Genomic DNA, 18,465 nt, shown 5'->3' with positions numbered 1-18,465 from the left:
TTTTTTAAAGACTTTATTTTTTAAAACTATTTTTTATAACTGTCTGTACTCATCTTTTTCTCTCGAGCCTATGTACATTTTAAAAAATACACTGTGACCAGTTCAGAGATTTATTTTTGTTTGAATCTGTCTTTTTTAAGTATCTGTAATTATTTTCAGACCAGCAGTGCTTTTAAAATTGTAAGCAGCTAGTCACAGTGGCCCTGGATGTTAGCTCCACTTCTCTCAGCCTTTCAATATGCCAGAGGTACCTTTATGGTCACCCCTGGGTCTGCTAGGTGGGAACCATCATCACCACCTCAACTTTCGGTTGCAGTTGGTCCATGCTGCCACTAACTTGCAGCACGCTGCCCTCAAACCTCATTCAAGTGATCGGCCTTCTGAAAGAGCCAGAGCTGTTCATGAAACTAGTGTGAACCAGGAAGCCTTCTTAGAGGAGCTGTACAGTTTTTGCTGCTACTGCTGAGTCAGGAAGCCTTCTCTTATAGTAACCATGCCTCTATTTGCTTCTAGCAAACCGAGTCCACCTGAGAAATTGCTGCTACTATGAAGCTGTTGCCTAACTATGGTTTATTTGTGTGTGTGTGTGTGTGTCTAGAATTTCTTCCCAAGCTCTCTCAGGTTTTATGTGGTTGTAGTTGGCCCATGTTGTGCACCATTGTATAGGCAGAGACTGCTTGTTCATCTCCCAGCCGCTCAGAACTGAATAATAACACAGAAACTCTTACATCTTAAATTCACCCATTTCTATGAATCTGTGAATTACCACAAGGCTGTGGCCTACCAGCAAGATTCTGGCTGGCAGCTGGTGTCTTTCTCCTTTGGCAGCTATATTATATCTCCTTGACTCTGCCTACTTTCTGTATCTCTGTTCAGATTTTCTGCCTGGCTTTGCTCTGCTAAGCCATTGGCCAAAACAGCTTCTTTAATAAACAATGGTAATGAAACATATTCACAGAATGCAGAGGGGAATCCCACATCTCTGATTGGCTGACATTTGTCTGTGTGTGTCCTGGGGAAAAGCAATGGGTGGGTGCTGGCAGGTGATCCCATCTACAATGGTTTGAATCTTAGGAATTTCCTGTTCCTTGGTGGTGTCTGGGTAGTCTCAGTTATGGTCTTTCTTGGAATCATGTATTGTCTTAGGGTAAACTACTGAGACTTGGGCCTTTATTGAGCTTGTCATGGCTGGGTCCTATAGTAATTATTTTATAAGCAGCAAGCATGTATGCTTTGTATTTATAGATTTATATCAATATTTTAATGGGCTCAGATATAATAGACTATCTTTAATTTTGTTTACTTTATATTCCCTGACTAGAATATGTTAATCATTTAAGAACAATAGTATTTGAAGCATTTTAATGCTATTTTTTATATTATACAAAATAAAATTTGGTAGAATATCTACAATTTGCTGGATAGTCAGTATTTCTATATCTTAATGTAAGAAAAAAAATGGTATTGACAAATTGGGAAGGCATTTGGCCTAAATATTTTCTAAATTGAATTTAAAGTTTCTGTCTTGAAAGAATAGTGAAACTTTATTGAAGAATAATTTCTTATCCAAAGTACACATTACTTACTGGAAGAGAGCACAGTACCCTCTATCATGATCCTTCCATGGGAAAACCTTTGTACTCCAATAGGGCAGTGAGTGCAGCATGCTATACTGTGGTGATTCCTGCACTGCTCACTCCGCATTCCTGCACTTGTTTGTTGCTGGGGATTCACTCTGGACTCCTTGTGTCTAGTGAACTTCAGCCCTGTGTCTGTACTGTACCTGTTAGTGCCTAGTAACTGTCAGGAAGGCTGTTTAGGATTACTGTGTTAGAGAAAGTAAACCCAGCTCCTCACATCATGGACAGATGGGCATTACATCTTACAAACTGACTGAAGTTGGTTATTTGATGGAAAATGAGAAGAAGAGAGGTTTGGGGAGAGGAAGCATCTCTGAGTTGTTTGAAGTCAAGTCCAGGAGAAAGGGCAGAAGGTGACAATATTTGATTTGCTGTCAAGGACGTGGATTATGCTCAGCCTTCAAGAGTTTCGGAAACCTGAGCTGTGAGGGCCAGAATGAAACCCGGCCTACAATACGGGAACCTGGTTAAAGTTCTGGTCAAGCACATGATCTTTGGCAAGAAATATACAAATACATTTATATTCTGGAAGTCAACACAGACCATCTTAACCTTATCATTAGAAAGAATTTTCAATGCTGGATGGTGGCAGAGCACACCTTTAATCCCAGCACACAGGAGGCAGAGGCAAGCAGATCTCTGTGAGTTCAAGGCCAGCCTGGTCTACAGAATGAGTTCCAGGACAGCCAGGGCTACACAGATAAACCCTGTTTGAAAAACCAAAACCAACCAAACAAACAAACAAACAAAAAAAAGCAAAAAACAAAAAAAGATGTTCCATGAAAGCCTGCATTCTTTACAGTTAATTGTGATGTTGCCACATGAAATTCAGAGTCATTGTTTTCTATACAAATGTTAATGTATCCAAAATTACTTTTAAAACTCTTCATATTAATTTTATTTCTATAGGGTTAATTCCAGAATTAATTTTTAGTGTATATATTTAGAAATATGTTTCTGGGTGGATGCCTTTAATCCTTAGAGCAAAATCTTCAGTCAGCCCGGAGCACCTTCAAATGAGAATATGTGTATTTGAGGAATTCATAGTGTGACATTATTGTAGAAAAACATCTACTGGGGCTTTTGCTAGCTCCATTTGGCCCTGACCTTAGATGTCTGTCCTCTATGAAGTGGGTGTTTCTATGTGAGTACCTGCTTTAGTTCACTTTATAACAGGCTGCAAATTCTGTTGCATTTTCCAGTACAAATGTGCTTTAGTCCTTTCAACAACTCTAGAGAAAAAGGGTTGCTTTTATTGTCTCTTTGTAGTTGTAATGGAAGGTGTGGTATTGGAGCTTTTTCCAGTTTACAGAAATGCCAAGTAGTTGCACAGTGTCAAACTCTTGGTTGAAGTAATAAGGGCGGCGGGGCTGCGTTCCCAGCACCCCGGCCGCCTGCTCGGCTAGCTTATGCCCCGAAATAACAACATACAAACTGTATTCATTTAATCACTGCTTGGCCCTTTAGCCTTAGCCCTTACTGGCTAATTCTCACATCCCGATCAACCCATCTCTAATAATCTGTGAGAACCGGTCTTACCGGGAAGATTCTAGCCTAGTCCATCCTGGGTCGGAGCTTCATGCCGGGCGCGGGGCATGGCGTCTCTCTCAGGCGTCTGCTCCCGAGAGAGCTGTGGAGTCTCTGACCTCACTTCCTCTTCCTCCCAGTGTTCTGTCCTGTTTTCTCCTCCCACCTATCCTCTAACCAATAAAATGGGCCAGGGCAGTGCCTTTATTAGCCAATGACCTTCCTCCATCACTTGGTATTTTGAATTCAGAATCCACTTTTCTATTGAACATTAAGTTCCGTGAATAATTTGCATTCATTTATCAATTCTGAAATTTAAAGTGTTCTGTCCAAAACTCTTGTCTCGAGTAGCCCTGAATTTTGTGGATAATGAATCAGTCAAATCTTTTTTTTCCACCTTGGATATTCATGCCTTGTGCACATTGTGGTGTTAATGACTGCTTTGTTGCCTTGGTACCACAAGCCCAAGTTAGGACTCTGCTGGACCCCTTGCCTTTGCTTGCATTACTCTTGTTGCAAATCACGTTTTCTTCTTTTTTCCTCTTTGCTAATTTTTCAGGATATCCGAAAAGTTGGGCTGTTTGCAGCCAGCTGGGCCAATCAGAAGGCTTCCAGGACCTAGCCACTCGTCAGGAGCTCATGGCTTTTGCTATGACACATTGTCCTCCCAGCAGCATTGAACTACTTTTGGCAGCTAGCAGCTCTCTTCAAACAGAGGTAAGTGGACACAAATACACTAAATCCATACGTGTGTGAGATTCATTTTGTTGAGTGTATGTATGTGAGAGACATGGGGTCAGTGTTGTTTGTTTTTGTAGCATACAGATGATCTAGAAGAATCACAATTGTCACCCAAGAGGAATTTGAAAACCTGAGGATTTTAAAGTATTGTTGGCTTTATTATAGTAAGGTAGAAAGGGTGTCAGAGGTTTGAGTAAAACTACAAGTATGTTAAGAAATAAGTAATTGAAAAATGAAGGAAATGTAGAATCAAATAGATGGGAAAAAATCATATGAATTGTGTCTAAAACCATGTTAGTTAAAACAACTGTTATATATTCCTTCTGGTGTCCTTGAGAAATCAAGAGTGGAAATTGGCCTTGGAGAGATGCTAAATTCTCTAAAATCAAACTAAGTTGGGTGGAGACCCTTCTCTATGAGATACAGCTGGCAGAGGGAGGGCACAGTGAACCTTCCATTTCATGCCATAGACATCCATCAGTGGCAGGCTTCTCACAGACCATTCCCACTCCTGGAACTGTCCCTTTCTTGTGCAACTCCTCCCAAACTCCTGATTTGTTTTGCTTGTTTGGGCAATAGTTTGTTGCCCAAAACTGTAGGTTATCAAATAACACCCCCACCCTTTGAGGAAGAACCTATTACTTCTTAAATTTCAAGTCTACAATGTGAAAAGCAGGAAATTAAAACAAAAATGCAACCTTTCTTGTTTCAGATTCTTTATCAAAGGGTAAATTTCCAGATCCATCCGGAAGGAGAAAATATTAGTGTCTCACCCTTAGCTGGTAAAGTTCTTCAAGAGGTATGCTAAAAGTGTGTAAGGAGTGAGCTTGAAGGATGCTGTGGGTGGAATGCAATGAGAGCAGTTGCTGTGTGCCTCGATGGGCAGGTGTGTGCGCGTACTATGTCTCAGTTGTGTGTGTTGTGCGAAATACAGCCTTCACATGGAAAACGACTCAAAAGTGTCCTGCTCACACTTAACAAAGGAAGCTTTCAAAACCCCCATGGAGATGAAGAAATAGCATGTGGCTAATTTCCTACCGCTCTCCCAGTTTAGCTTCTGTCCTGCTGTCTGCTCTCAGAGACCCTCATGGTCCTGCTGAGTCCTAGAAACTCATCCTCATACAGCTTAGTAGTCATATGGTGTGCTGTTTCTAGGAGCTGTGTTTCCTCCAGACCCAAAGCAGCTCTAATTGGAGGCAGTGGACACTCCACCTTGTGTTGTAGTAGGAGTCGTCTCTTGGGTCTAGTTGAAGACTAACTCTGTTGATTAATGAAGACTTGACTCTGTTGATTGTCCACCATCTGCCCACGTGACTAGGCACAACCATCTGGTGGTCTCCTAGCCATCTCCTGTTGGTGCTTTTCAAACTGTGAGTCATGGGAGACCCATCCTCGTTCTCTGAGTAGGTTCTGTCACACATCTTCCCTTCCCACCCTTCTTGTTTATGCTCTGAATTTGAGCCCTTCCTTACAAAATATTTTCTAATACTTTTCTGGATTCCTCTCACAGTTTCTTCCACTGTGTTCTATGAGTATCCTTCACATTTTTCTATTGTATCACTTTACAGTAGATGTGGTGTTTTGTTTGGCCAATAAAGGTGATACTATGTCTTTACACCTTCTTCACCGTGTGCTTGTCAGTGGATGCCTAATGTTAGCTAGAGCTGTTGGCAATATCCGCTGCTTTATGCTTAGTTTGTGACTAACAGAAATGAGGAGCTAAATAAAGAATATAAAGTCTTATGTGGTGGTTTCTCAGGTCTTGTCATGGTTTGGTCAGTATGAGAGGGTTTTCATTTTTCTGTTTCCTGTAGAATCAGATTATTTGTCTGCTGAGCACAGCTCCCTAGGCTTGTTCTGAATCCCTATCCTCCTTTAAGACAGATTCAAATCCTTTTGTGACTGTGGGGTTTCCTGGTTTCTGGTATTATGATGAATTAGAAAGTGTCAGCCTGGCCCCACAATGACTTCTTTGAATTAAGCGGTGCTGTGCTGCCACAAGTGTGCACACACTGCTCCGGTAGACTCTTGTTGGCAATGAAGCCAGCCATAGCAGTCCTCTGTGTCTACTTAGACAGGAAAGGCATCCTCCGAAAGTGATTATTTTTTCCTTAAAAGCTTTTCTGTCTTCCTCCTTTCTCTTTTAGGCACTTATAATAGATCTAGATTTCATGAAGTACTAGTCCAAACCCTCCTATAACTTTGATGAATGAAGCACATTTCAGAATACTGTAGCTACTATTATCACAGTATAATGTAGTATTTAGTTTTAAGCTGCCATGCATTACACATTAACAGTAAAGGTAATAACCGTATTAAATTATAACTCATAAATGAAGTCAGATTTCATATATAACCTGCCTCATACTTAATACTTCTATTACTTAATTGTGAGAATTATTTTTATTATATATATTCAGGAAAAATAATGATAGTGTTCTGTAGTAACATCCATGTGAATAGAGTGGACTGTACATACATGTTAGATGCTATGGTTGTTCCTGTGTGCAAAATTGTTTATAATAGAACAAAATGCAAACTCTATGAATAATTACAAGATTACAGATTTCCAGTTCTTATTGATGTTGGTTATTAGACTTTTTAGATTGAACAGTTTTATACCATTTTGAGTATATTATTGTTTTGCTTAGCTAGTATCACTTAGCTGGTGGGATTTTCTCTAGATAAATTTAATTAAAGATTGAAATGGATTGTATACTAGGTTTCCATTTAAAAAAATGTTTCACCATGGGAAGAATTGTTTATGAGCATTTGATGTTATACGTTACATGTTTGAACTATTTAGTGTTTAGGGAACAAACATGTTCTTAGCATATTGCTGCTTTCAATAAATAGAAGGACTATTTAGAAATAGTTGAGTAAAAGCAAGCATATGGCAGTTAGTTTCAATACCATGGCAAGTACTATGTTTTTCCATTGATTTAGCAATGAGCCCTTGGATAGTTTCCACCTCTTACTTACTGTGAATGAGGCCTCTCTGAACATTGATATTCAATGTTAGTATGGAAGCGTTTTTATTTCTCACATAGATGCCCTGGAATAGACTGCTATATGCTGTGTTCTTGATATCCAAATATGCTAATGTCCAAATTGGCTGCATATTTGTCTTAGTTTGTCATAGTTGTGATAAAATAGCTGATTAAAAGCAGCTGAAAATAAAGAAAAGCATTGACATGTTTTCAGAATTTGGGAGCTTTGGACATTTGGTTTTGTTGCTTCTGGCTTGAGGCTTGTGAGGCAGCACACTTTATAGGAATCTATGGTGGAGGACAGGGGCTAACATGTGGCTCAGAAAAGCTAGGGACAGACCAAGGAAGAGGCCTGGATGAGGCTACAGCCACCAGGACCATGTCCTTACTGATGTGCTTCCTTTTAGCAGGTCTCATCTCTGGGTGGGCTCACCAGTCCAGTTGTGCCATCAAATGATGAGTATGTCATTGGGTCAGTCCAAAGGGAAGACAAAGTCCCTGGTCTAGTTGTGTCTCAGGATCTCTTGTCTGAATAGTACAAACCTTTCTTAATGATACTTATTTTTAAAGATTATCATAAAATTAGACTATTTTCCCCCTCATTTTCTTTCATATACCACTCTTTATTCTCTTTCAAATTCACGTCCTCTTCTTTTATCAGTTGTTGTTATATGCATATATATATATATATATAGTGATATTGCATTTATATTTTAATAAATAAAGCTTGCCTGAAGTTCAGAGAGTAAAACACCTCACTGATCAGCCTTACAGACCAGGCAGTGGTGACACTCACCTTTAATCCAAGTAGCCACACTAGTTTGCCATAAAACTGGGTGGTAGTGTTTCATGTCCTAGTTGCAGCCCTAGAGAGGAATATAAGATGTGAGGAGACAGCTCTCACTCAGTCTCATTTTGAGATTCCTAAAGGCGGGATCACCATTTTTATTTGAGGTAGAGGTAAGAGCCAATACCTGGCTGTTTTGCTTTTCTGACCTCCAAGTAGAGCCCCAATTTCTGTCTCTGGGTTTTATTAATTGTGATACACACACACACACACACACACACACACACACACACACACACTACTGTTTTCATATATATATTCCCAAATACAACAACCTAGTTGGTTGGTATAATGTTACTTACATGTGTGGTTTTGGGGCTGACTGGTAGTGGGATAATCGGTTGGTATGCTCTTCCCTGGGAGAGACTATGTCTTCCACGCTCAGCATTCAGTTTACCCGCCCAGCAGGTCCTAAGTTATTCCAGGGTCTGAAGAGGCACTATCTGAAAGACGTGGGCGAGAGACAGACGCCAAGCAGTATTCTTTTGTCGAGGCATTTTTTTATTGAAGCAAGTTCTATGTCTTATATACTCCTCAGTGAGGAGCTTGGGCAGGGTGAACTGAGGAAGGGGGAAGGAAAGGAGGGGCTTGGCAGCTTAACAGCTAAGGGGGGGCAGTTGCAAGGTCGGTGGCTAAAACACCTGCTGTTAGTGATAAGCAGCAAACAAAGAAGACACTCTGTGGTGCCATCTGAAGCTTGAATCTCCAAGGTTAACACACAATGTTTTAGTTAACTTTAAGTTTTCTGTCTCAAGGTTTTTACTTCAAGGCCCTGTGAGATGTGAGAAAGGAGAAGCCTGAAATGGCTCCTGACATTCAGTTGTGCAGGGTGAGGCCTTGTGGTCTTTCCTTTGTCTGATTTAGCATGTCTGTTGGTGTTGGCCTTGTTCATCTCATCTTTAGGCAGTCAGTCATGTTGGTGAGTCTTAATGGTTGTTGCCTCGGACATCACTAGGAGACATAATCTCGCAGCAAACTTTTTCATCCTTTAGATCTTGCAGTCTTTCTGCTCCATCTTCTTCAATGCCTCTTGGGCCTTAGGTGTGGAAATGTTTTGTAGATGTATCCATTGGGACTGGGCTCTAGCCTGCATTTGGATCAGGTGTGGTTTTATGTAATGATTTCTGTATGTTACAAAGTGGCATTCCCTTGACGGAAGATGAAGGAACTGACAGTGTGAGGACAAATATTATTAGGATACAGTTAGGGAGTATACTGGCTAAGAAAAGCTGTAGTAATAAGAGGAGCGGCGGGGCTGCCTCCCCGGCACCCCGGCCGCCTGCTCGGCTTATGCCCCGAAATAACAACACACAAACTGTATTCATTTAATCACTGCTTGGCCCATTTCTATCTAGCCTCTTCTAGGCTAATTCTCACATATTAATTTAGCCCATTTCTAATCATCTGTGTAGCGCCCCTAGGTGCGCTTACCGGGAAGATTCTAGCCTAGTCCATCCTGGGTCGGAGCTTCATGGCGTGTGTCTGCCCGGGAGCGGGGCATGGCATCTCTCTGAGGCGTCTGCTCCCGAGAAGAGAGCTGTGGAGTCTGAGCTCACTTCCTCTTCCTCCCAGCGTTCTGTTCTGTTTACTCCACCCACCTAAGGGTGGGCCTATCAAATGGGCCTAGCAGTTTCTTTATTGCTTAACCAATGAAATCAATAGATTGATATATGACACTCCCACATCAAAAAGCAGGGGTTGTAGGTTCTGCTCTAAGATCTACTGTACTACACTGGGTAGTTGGCTAGGTTTCCAGTACCAGGCATGAATTGCCCCTTGTTAAGTAAATCTTCGGTTCAAATAGAAAGCTGTTGGTTACCACTGAGGTATGTTTGCCAGTACGGGGTGGGCCCTTAGGGTCCCACACTTGTCGTTGTTGTTCACTGGTGTTGTAACTAGATAGGACTGTTGCTTCCCTTCTTTGGAAACTTGCTTGGCACCTACTATGAAAACTAGACCTCAGGGAGGATGCATTCTGGTCAGTTCCAGTCAGGGGCCTCTGGGTCCTGTACTAAGACCAAAACTTTAGTACCTAACCCTTTGATGTACCAATTAATATCCAGACCACCCCAATATTTTTATTTAATGTTTGTGCTTTTCCACTGGATTTTTATTTTATATGTGTGCTATCTTATTATGCATCTGATATACTGAGGACATAATTGTATCCTATGCAGTTGATAGCTGTGAGCACATTTTCATATGCTAATGGTCATGTTGAAAGGGCCATTCACATATTTCTTGTTTTATTTTCCAACTTTGTTTCTTGTCTTGTGACTAAGCTGGTAATAAATTTTCAATTAATATTTTGGATACTAGATAGAAGTAGTTTATCTAGATTTGTTTCAGATTTGTGGTTTGTAAGTCTTTTTCAGTCCATGTGTGATAGGAATTTTTATTTTCTTGCTGGTTTCTTGCAAAGTACTGATGTTTTTCATGTTGTCTAAGGTCTTCTTATAGCATTTTCATTTATCGGTTATGCCTTTCACGTATCTAAGAAATCTGTGTCTGACTCAGTGTTGTGAAGATTTACTCCTAGGCTTTTTTTTCTAAGAGTTTCTTCTTAAATTTATAGGTCAATGAATAGTTAAAAAGCACTTTAATATAAATATTGTTGTGTAGAAGTATCCACATGCAATTGGATAAATTTATAAAGTAACTTGCATCTCATTTGAAGATTACCTGGAAACTATATTTGGTTAGTTTCTTTTATGTTATGTAATCATTTGTTCTCTGTTAATAGGTTTCTGAGAAATTTTATTTCTTACAGGTAAAAAATTAGATATGAACCATTTATGATAAAATAGTAGCATCTGTTACCTTCTATTAAGTGGTACATAGATGGACCTTGTATCTTACATATTTTGCCTCTTTTAATAAATTATTTAATCAACAATCTGTTATCAATTGTATTAAAGTTTATTTCTCTCCTTCTTTCTGTCTATATAGCTCATGAGTCACTGCCTAGCTAGAAACATTTTAAGCTGTATATGTTACTCAATGTTGTTTTGTTTCCTAGACCTTATGATCCTCTCATGTTCTGGATCAGCCTGTGATTGCTCCATGATACATAGCCTGGCCTTCCACATTTTTCATGAATATGTACAAAGCTTCTGTGTGGCTCTCTTGGCTCATGGGGATTTTTTGTTACTAAAGCTATATTATATATGCACACACATTACTGGTATTTCTTTGCAGTTAAGATGTTCTTGTACTGTTCTATTTGGAGACAGTGCTTCACTAGACAATCTAGGCTGACCTCTGAGCATCTTTAGCAGTAATGAGGGTTGCAGTCTTAAGACTCCATACTGGAAAGAAAGTGCTGCAGGTGTTACTTGAAGAAAAGTGTTCTCTATTATTTAAGGATGTTTTCGAGAAGGGTCACTGGCTAAGCCCTGCCAGAGTTGTTTATATTCCTTAAGTAGCCTATGGATACCATGAGCTCAGTTTAACTGAGGTCGACTGGTTTCTCTGAAATTAGTCTTCATTAACTGACGTAAGAGGAGCCTCTCCTTAAGTCTTGATAGCAGCAGACTGGGAGCCATATTTGATGCATAAAGTAATCCTGTTCTCAGGAGTCATTTCGGTAATGGTGTTTTTTTGTTTTTTGTTTTTGTTTGAAAGGTGGCTATTACTATTGAGTAACTTCAAACTGTGGAGCATGCTTAATATTTATGAGATTTCATGCTAAATTTTATGCTGGCAACTGTTGCTGTGTTTTTGGTTTCTAAACTGTTTCTGCTGTTACACAGTCTAAAGTAATTAGCATTGCGCCACTATGAATATGACAAATGTCATTTTAGGACTAAATGTTTAGCTCCCTCTTTTCTATTATTCTTAGTGTATGAAGGTGAATGAAAATGGCTTTTCTCACTAATGAGTCTGGCTGTACTAAGATTGTGGTAGACTACCTTGCTGGTGAAGTTTGCCCATCCTCCTTTTCACGATGCTGAAAGAGAATGTTTTCTTTTCTTTTTTTTATTGAGAAAAGGGAAAAAAGTATCCGCCTCCTCCCAGCCTCCCATTTCCCTCCCCCTCCTCCCACCCCTCTACCCCTCCCCCCACTCCTCTCCCCCTCCCTCTCCAGTCCAAAGAGCAGTCAGGGTTCCCTGTCCTGTGGAAAGTCCAAGGTCCGCCCCCCTCCGTCCATGTCTAGGAAGGTGAACATCCAACCTGGCTAGGCTCTCACAAAGCCAGAACATGAAGTAGGATCAAAACCCCGTGCCATTGTCCTTGGCTTCTCATCAGCCCTGATTGTTCGCCATGTTCAGAGAGTCTGGTTTTATCCCATGCTTTTTCAGTCACAGTCCAGCTGGCCTTGGTGAGCTCCCAATAGATCAGCCCCACTGTCTCAGTGGGTGGGTGCACCCCTCGTGGTCCTGACTTCCTTGCTCATGTTCTCCCTCCTTCTGCTCCTCATTGGGACCTTGGGAGCTCAGTCCAGTTCTCCAGTGTGGGTCTCTGTCTCTATCTCCATCCATCACCAGATGAAGGTTCTATGGTGATATGCAAGATATTCGTCAGTATTGCTATAGGATAGGGTCATTTCAGGTTCCCTATCTTCAGCTGCCCAAGGGACTAACTGGGGACAACACCTTGGGCTCCTGGGAGCACTCTAGGTTCAAGTCTCTTGCCAACCCTAAGGTGGCTGGCTCCCTTAACTAAGAATTGTGCTTCTGTGCTCCCCTATCCAACCTTCCTTTATCCCAATTATCCTGTTTCCCCAAGTTCCCCCCATCCTCCCCTTCTCACTTTTCTCTCCCCATCTCTCCTTACCCCCATCCCACCCCGCCCCAAGATCCCAATTTTCTCCCCGGCAATTTTGTCTACTTCCCATAGCCAAGAGGATAACTATATGTTTTTCCTTGGGTTCACCTTCTTATTTAGCTTCTTTAGGTTCACCAATTGTAGTCTCTGTGACCCTTATTTATGGCTAGAAACCAATTATGAGTGAGTACATCCCATGTTCATCTTTTTGGGTCTGGCTTACCTCACTCAGGATAGTGTTTTCTATTTCCATCCATTTGCATGCAAAATTTGAGAAGTCATTGTTTTTTACCTCAGCATAGTACTCTAATGTGTATATATTCCACACTTTCTTCATCCATTCTTCCATTGAAGGGCATCTAGGTTGTTTCAAGGTTCTGGCTATTACAAATAATACTGCTATGAACATAGTTGAACAAATAAATGCTTTTGTCATATGATAGGGCATCTCTTGGGTATATTCCCAAGAATGGTATTGCTGGGTCCAGGGGTAGGTTGATCCTGAATTTCCTGAGAAACCTCCACACTGCTTTCCAAAGTGGTTGTACAAGTTTGCATTACCACCAGCAATGGATGAGTGTACCCCTTTCTCCATAACCTCTCCAACAAAGGCTATCAGTGGTGTTTTTGATTTTAGCCATTCTGACAGGTGTAAGATGGTGTCTCAAAGTTGTTTTGATTTGCATTTCCCTGATCGGTAAGGAGGTTGAGCATGAAATTCTATTTGAGTAGTGTTTATTCTAGACACATCTTGAAATTGTATCTCAAACATTTAAATGGTACAGTAAACCCAACTTCATACAGTTTTTTATAGCTCCAACCGTGGAGATTCTCACATACCCTGTAATAACGAATCAACAGTGGCCTTACTCTTGAACAGCTTCCTCTGCAGTAAATGAAAAATTATTCCAGTGTGTTCTGTAAATACTACATTAACTAAGCATATAATGCCACAAGTGGATCGGAGGGCAGTAATCCCTGCCACTTAAAGGAATACAATCTTTCATGTTAAGGTAAACTGAGAAGAATACTTTGTGACGTTAGAGTAGGCAAATACTTCTCAGTTAGATATAAAAGTAGCAAACATGTCTAATCAAATTAACTTTTTTCCTAAGACACCAGTGAGAAAATGGAATGATAATTCACAGAGGCCTAGAAATACCATTGTTTGCATGTTCAGTGAGGTCTGTGAACCCAAAATGTGTACGACTTCAACTGAGTAAGCTTGCCCTGTTTGCAGTAGCCTGACTATGAATTACTACGTAGCTTAGAGTAGCTTCTGCCTCCCAAATGTTGCTGTTACCCTTGTGTCCCAGTCATGCCCCAGTGAAACAGCAATGGGTGTGTTAAGCTCTCTTTTAGTGTTTACACAGTGTATTAAGTGAAGCGCTGTGTAAAGTAGACTTTCTGTTGCAACAGTCGGCCAGTTTTGTTTTTCTGCCTGACTGGTAGGCCTGCTGTTTCCCCTCTACATGGGGATTTCATAAGTTGATGCATTGCTCTAGTTTGTTAGTAGTGTCGGTGCATTCTACCTAATTCTGCTCAATGCCTGATTGAGGTCAAGAACATTCACCTTGGTCTTTATTTTCCTCCTCTCTTGTCTTTATAACCAACAGGGGGTGCTAGAGAGTTGACTCAGCAGTTAAAAGTACTTGCTGTTCTTGTAGAGAACCAGAGTTCAGTCACAACACTCAGTCTGGCAGTTCACAACCTGCAATCCCAGCTCCAAAGTGCCCAGCACCCTCCTCTGGCCCCCATGGGTACCTGCACTTTGAGCATATACTCCTGCACAGGCACCAACATGTATACATAATTAAAAAAATACACCACCCACACAAAACCACAGCCTGCTGGTTTTTGTTGCTGGTTTTTTTTTTTTCAGCACTTCTCCATTTGTAACAACCACGTGTTGTGTGCTGCAGGCCCGTAGACCAGAGCTGTGTGGTGTTGGAGGTCACAGGCAGCTCTGGGTGTGTTTCTGCCCAGTTTCCCACTGGTGCTCTGACAGTGGTGATGGCAGCTAACCATGTCTGCCCTGTACACTGAACACTTGGAAAGCTTTCCTCAAGATACTGGCTTGTAAATGGCTTTTTAGCCAACTATTGCTTCTTTATCGTTATCTCCAATGTCGAATGAAGACAGTGTTTCTTATCTCCTGGCTACTCTGTTATCAGGTTGTTCTTCTTATTTTTTTTTTTTTTATGAATCAAGTTCAGTTATAGATCCCAGAAAGCCTTCTCACTGTTATAGGTGGAAGGTGAATTTTTTTAATGGTTTAGAAAGTTGCTTAAGTACTAAAGTTATAGGTGTTGGTAGTAGTTACTTCTTGTTGCAGGTCAGTGTTTCCGAGCTTCCTTTCTGGGGAGCTACAGTCTACCTTTGGAGCCAAAAGGTGAGTTTCCAGGCTTTGCCAACTCCACCAAGATGGAAGTCGGCAGCTCAGAAGTTCATGGTTGTCATTTAACTTCCTTTCTTAATGTGGCAACAGGGTTCACTGATACAGTTTTATAGTTGTATATATATAGTTTGTTAGTCATATATCTATGTATTTCTTGCCAGTAGAAGAATCATAGAGATGGTAAAACATCAGCCTCTAAAATAACTTTCTAGTAGTATTTATGTAGGTGAAATGTGAATAAAGTGGGTCATGTATGCAGGACCAGTTACAAGTGAGTGTAAGAAGTGTATTATTTAGCTTTAAACAGGCACACCAGTACAGTTTGTAGAGAGACCCAAATACATGTAAGGCAATGATGCCACAGTACCTGACCCAACTAAGCCTAGAGAAACATTGTATTGGGCTGGAGAGATGGCTCAAGGTTAAGAGCACTGGCTGCTCTTCCAGAGGTCCTGAGTTCAATTCCCAGCAACTACATGGTGGCTCACAGCCATCTATAGTGAGATCTGGTGCCCTCTTCTGGTATGCAGGTAGAATACTATATACATAATAAATAAATAAATAAATAAATAATAAAAAAGAAACACTGTATTTATTGCTACATAAGCCTCAGTTATATTTTGTGTGATTATCTTATAATGTACAAGCAATATAGCATGTTTTTCTACTGCCATTGTATCTGTTTTCATAATTTAATCTGTAATGTTGCATTGAGTTTATGGATATATATTTTCTAATGTCAAAAATGCAGTAAAACGTGCACAGTGCATTTTAGAGGAAGCAGCCTCCGGCAGTGGGGAGTAGGTAAATTCTGGGCTTTGGTTAATGTAGCTTCAAGGCTTCTTTTTAGTTTCCCTTTAGAAATACTAAAATGCACATTTAAGTTTCCTAGCATGATCTCTTCTTTGCTCTTGCCATAATCCCACGGCTTTTAGAAAACAGTTAATTATTTTAGGGTTCCCATAAGATAGGAATTTTGCAGGCTCTGATGGAGAATCTGTTTCTGTCCTTCTTCATGTTGTTGGCCAAATTTCATTCCTTGTGTTTGTGGACTGAGGTCCACATTCCCTTCCTGGTTATCACCTGACAGTTGTGCTCAAGTTTCTGGAATATACTCTGATTCTTTGGATCATGGCTCTCAGCCTTCATTTTGAAGAGCAGAAGCTGTGGGTTGAGTCTCTTTACATTTTAGATCTCACATGCACCCCACCCAGCTTCTCCCTTACAAGCTCTCTAACTCTAGCAGATTTTCTGCTTTGTGGGCTCAAGTCATAATACTGGTCAAGTGTCCTGTTTTGGTTTAATCTTTCTGCTTCCAGGGTGGTGTCCTCAATCATCCGCTAAATTTCATTGCTGTAGAGTAGTCCCACAGGTTCCAGGGCAAGAACAGGGATGCCCTGTCCTTAGTTCTGCTCCCGAGGCTGCTGTTAGGTAGAACTAGAGCCTGCTCCTGTCTGAGTGCTCCCTGTGAGAGAGTATCCTGAGAATTTTTGAGTAATTTTATGATCTATTACTTTTATTACTTCAGTGTATGGTATGACCCAGAATTAAATGACAAACCCAGGCTAGCTGCTATTAGTATCAAGAAGGCCAAGCCACTTATTTGAATCAGAGGATTACAAATTAGTTTTTAACTCTTACTGGAATAACTTAAGAAAAACCTGTGAGTAGTCATTAACCTAAAAGTTTACTTTTACAGAATAATTTTGAATAAGAACAGATGCAGTCTTTGTTATTTTTGCTTAAAAGACTTAACGTGTGTGATTTTTCTCCTTCTTTCAGTTTTTAAAAGGATAGGTAACATTTTTGTTAAATGCCTCAAAATTGGCAGGAGGTTTCATCTTTTAAATAATATTAATCATCTACTTGTTTGGAGAAAAGCAATTCCTTTTGTGTTGAAAGCAGATGTTGGAGTCTTGTACTTTTGTCAGGGCCATAGAAGCATTGATTACTTAACTGATTTTCTTTGTAATTTAAAAACCACTTAGAATGCATGGCTGTTAGATTGGTAATAATAGAGCCCATCCCGTCTTGGCAGGTCTTCTGAAAGGGAGTGTTGACTGAAGGCCTGAGGTTCTTTCTGTTTTCTTTTGTAAACAGCTGAGTGGGGAATGATGCACTGTTAGCATTTCTTTCTCATTTGTTTAGTTACTCACAAAGATAGACTTTAAGTTTGTTTGTGCTGGACTCTAATGAGTCTGATTGCTGTCTGCAGTCTCTATCTCTGCTCTGTCTACCGATGACCATTTTACACTTGCTTTTTCTCACTGCAGGATGATGGAAGTGCTTTGGGCAGCAGTTCTGCTGACCTGCTACACTGGACCACTGCAACCACCATGAAAGTCTTGTCTAACACCACGACAACCACCAAGGCTGTCCTGCAGGCCGTCAGTGACGGGCAGTGGTGGAAGAAGTCTTTAGCGTACCTGCGGCCTCTCCAAGTAAGCAGGGGATCTTCATAAAAATTGGTTTTATGATTGGCACCAGTTTATCAGGGCTGCTGTCTAGTTGTTGTCACAATAAATCTGTGGTTGTCAAATGGCTTACGAAATCTGGTCCTCACATTGGGTAAGGAATGAGCAATCTATTTCATAGAATGTAATTTTCTTCCATGCATTCCTTGCAAAGAAACTGAGATTCATTTGAGTGACACCTGTTTTATATATATCAGGATTAAAATCCAGGGAGATGAAATAAGAAAGGGCCTCTGAGTACTCAGTTGCTTCTGTTGTATTTCTGTGAGCTGGTAGTTGAGGACAGGCAGTGTCATCTTTGGGACAACTCTACAGACTCCTACTTCTGCACTAGAGTTACAGATAAGGCTAACAGTAGAACAGTTGAGGCTGCTTTGCTGGTGTCTTTAATAAGTGTTTCATTTGCTGCTTCTCTTCTTTGCCACACTGCAGTTCTTTGTACTGTACCAGAAAATAAAGGATAAAGAAATGTTGGTGCAGTACCAGTGCATCCCAGACACTCAGGGAACTGTCAATCTTCATCCACACTTTCTTCACCCAGCTACTTATTCGTCCATTTAGCATATACTTAGTAGTCATTTTCTGTGTGTCAGCAGTTTTAAATACTGGGAATAGAATGAGGAAAGACCTCAGTGTAGTTTTGTTCTCTACAATGGTGGAAAAGATGGAATATCTACGTAATAGTGAAATGATTTTGCTATATAAGGATAACTTTAATATGGTGGACTGGTAGTCACCATTATCTTGAATGGGAAAAAAGAAAGCAATCTTCCAAAAATCAGTATGAGACAGTGTTGTCTTCTAGTCAGATGTTAGTTAGTCAAATGCATAAGGCAAGGGAGAGAAATAGAAAGGATGTATACAAGCAGGGAAGCGACAAATTGTCCTTGTTTTAAGATGATGTTGCTACAATTAAAAGTTCAGATTCAGCCAGTGAAATTCTTCAGAAACAAACAAACAAACAAACAAACAAACAAACAAAAAATCCTGACGTTCACATGGGAACATAAAGACCTGAAATACCCAAAGCAGTCTTGAGCTAATGAACAACTCGGGATGCATTGCAATACTTGACATAGAC

At 40.5% G+C, this 18,465-nt stretch overlaps 1 protein-coding gene across 1 annotated transcript in view; it reads left to right on the top strand.

Annotated features, from left to right (window-relative positions):
• Nbas (NBAS subunit of NRZ tethering complex) overlaps positions 1-18,465 on the top strand; it is a 312,059-nt gene that overhangs the window by 165,057 nt on the left and 128,537 nt on the right. Inside the window, exons 34-36 of the mRNA XM_041639422.1 lie at positions 3,727-3,884; positions 4,621-4,707; positions 17,184-17,351. Coding sequence (XP_041495356.1) covers positions 3,727-3,884; positions 4,621-4,707; positions 17,184-17,351 — 413 coding nt within the window. The remainder of the gene's footprint in view (positions 1-3,726; positions 3,885-4,620; positions 4,708-17,183; positions 17,352-18,465) is intronic.

This window comes from Microtus oregoni, unplaced genomic scaffold, assembly GCF_018167655.1.
Source record: "Microtus oregoni isolate MIOR12 unplaced genomic scaffold, Mior012 000058F_ref0000040, whole genome shotgun sequence".
Taxonomy (NCBI): Eukaryota; Metazoa; Chordata; class Mammalia; order Rodentia; family Cricetidae; genus Microtus; species Microtus oregoni.
Note: the sequence above shows the minus strand (reverse complement) of the source record. Positions and strands in the feature narration are given on the sequence as shown.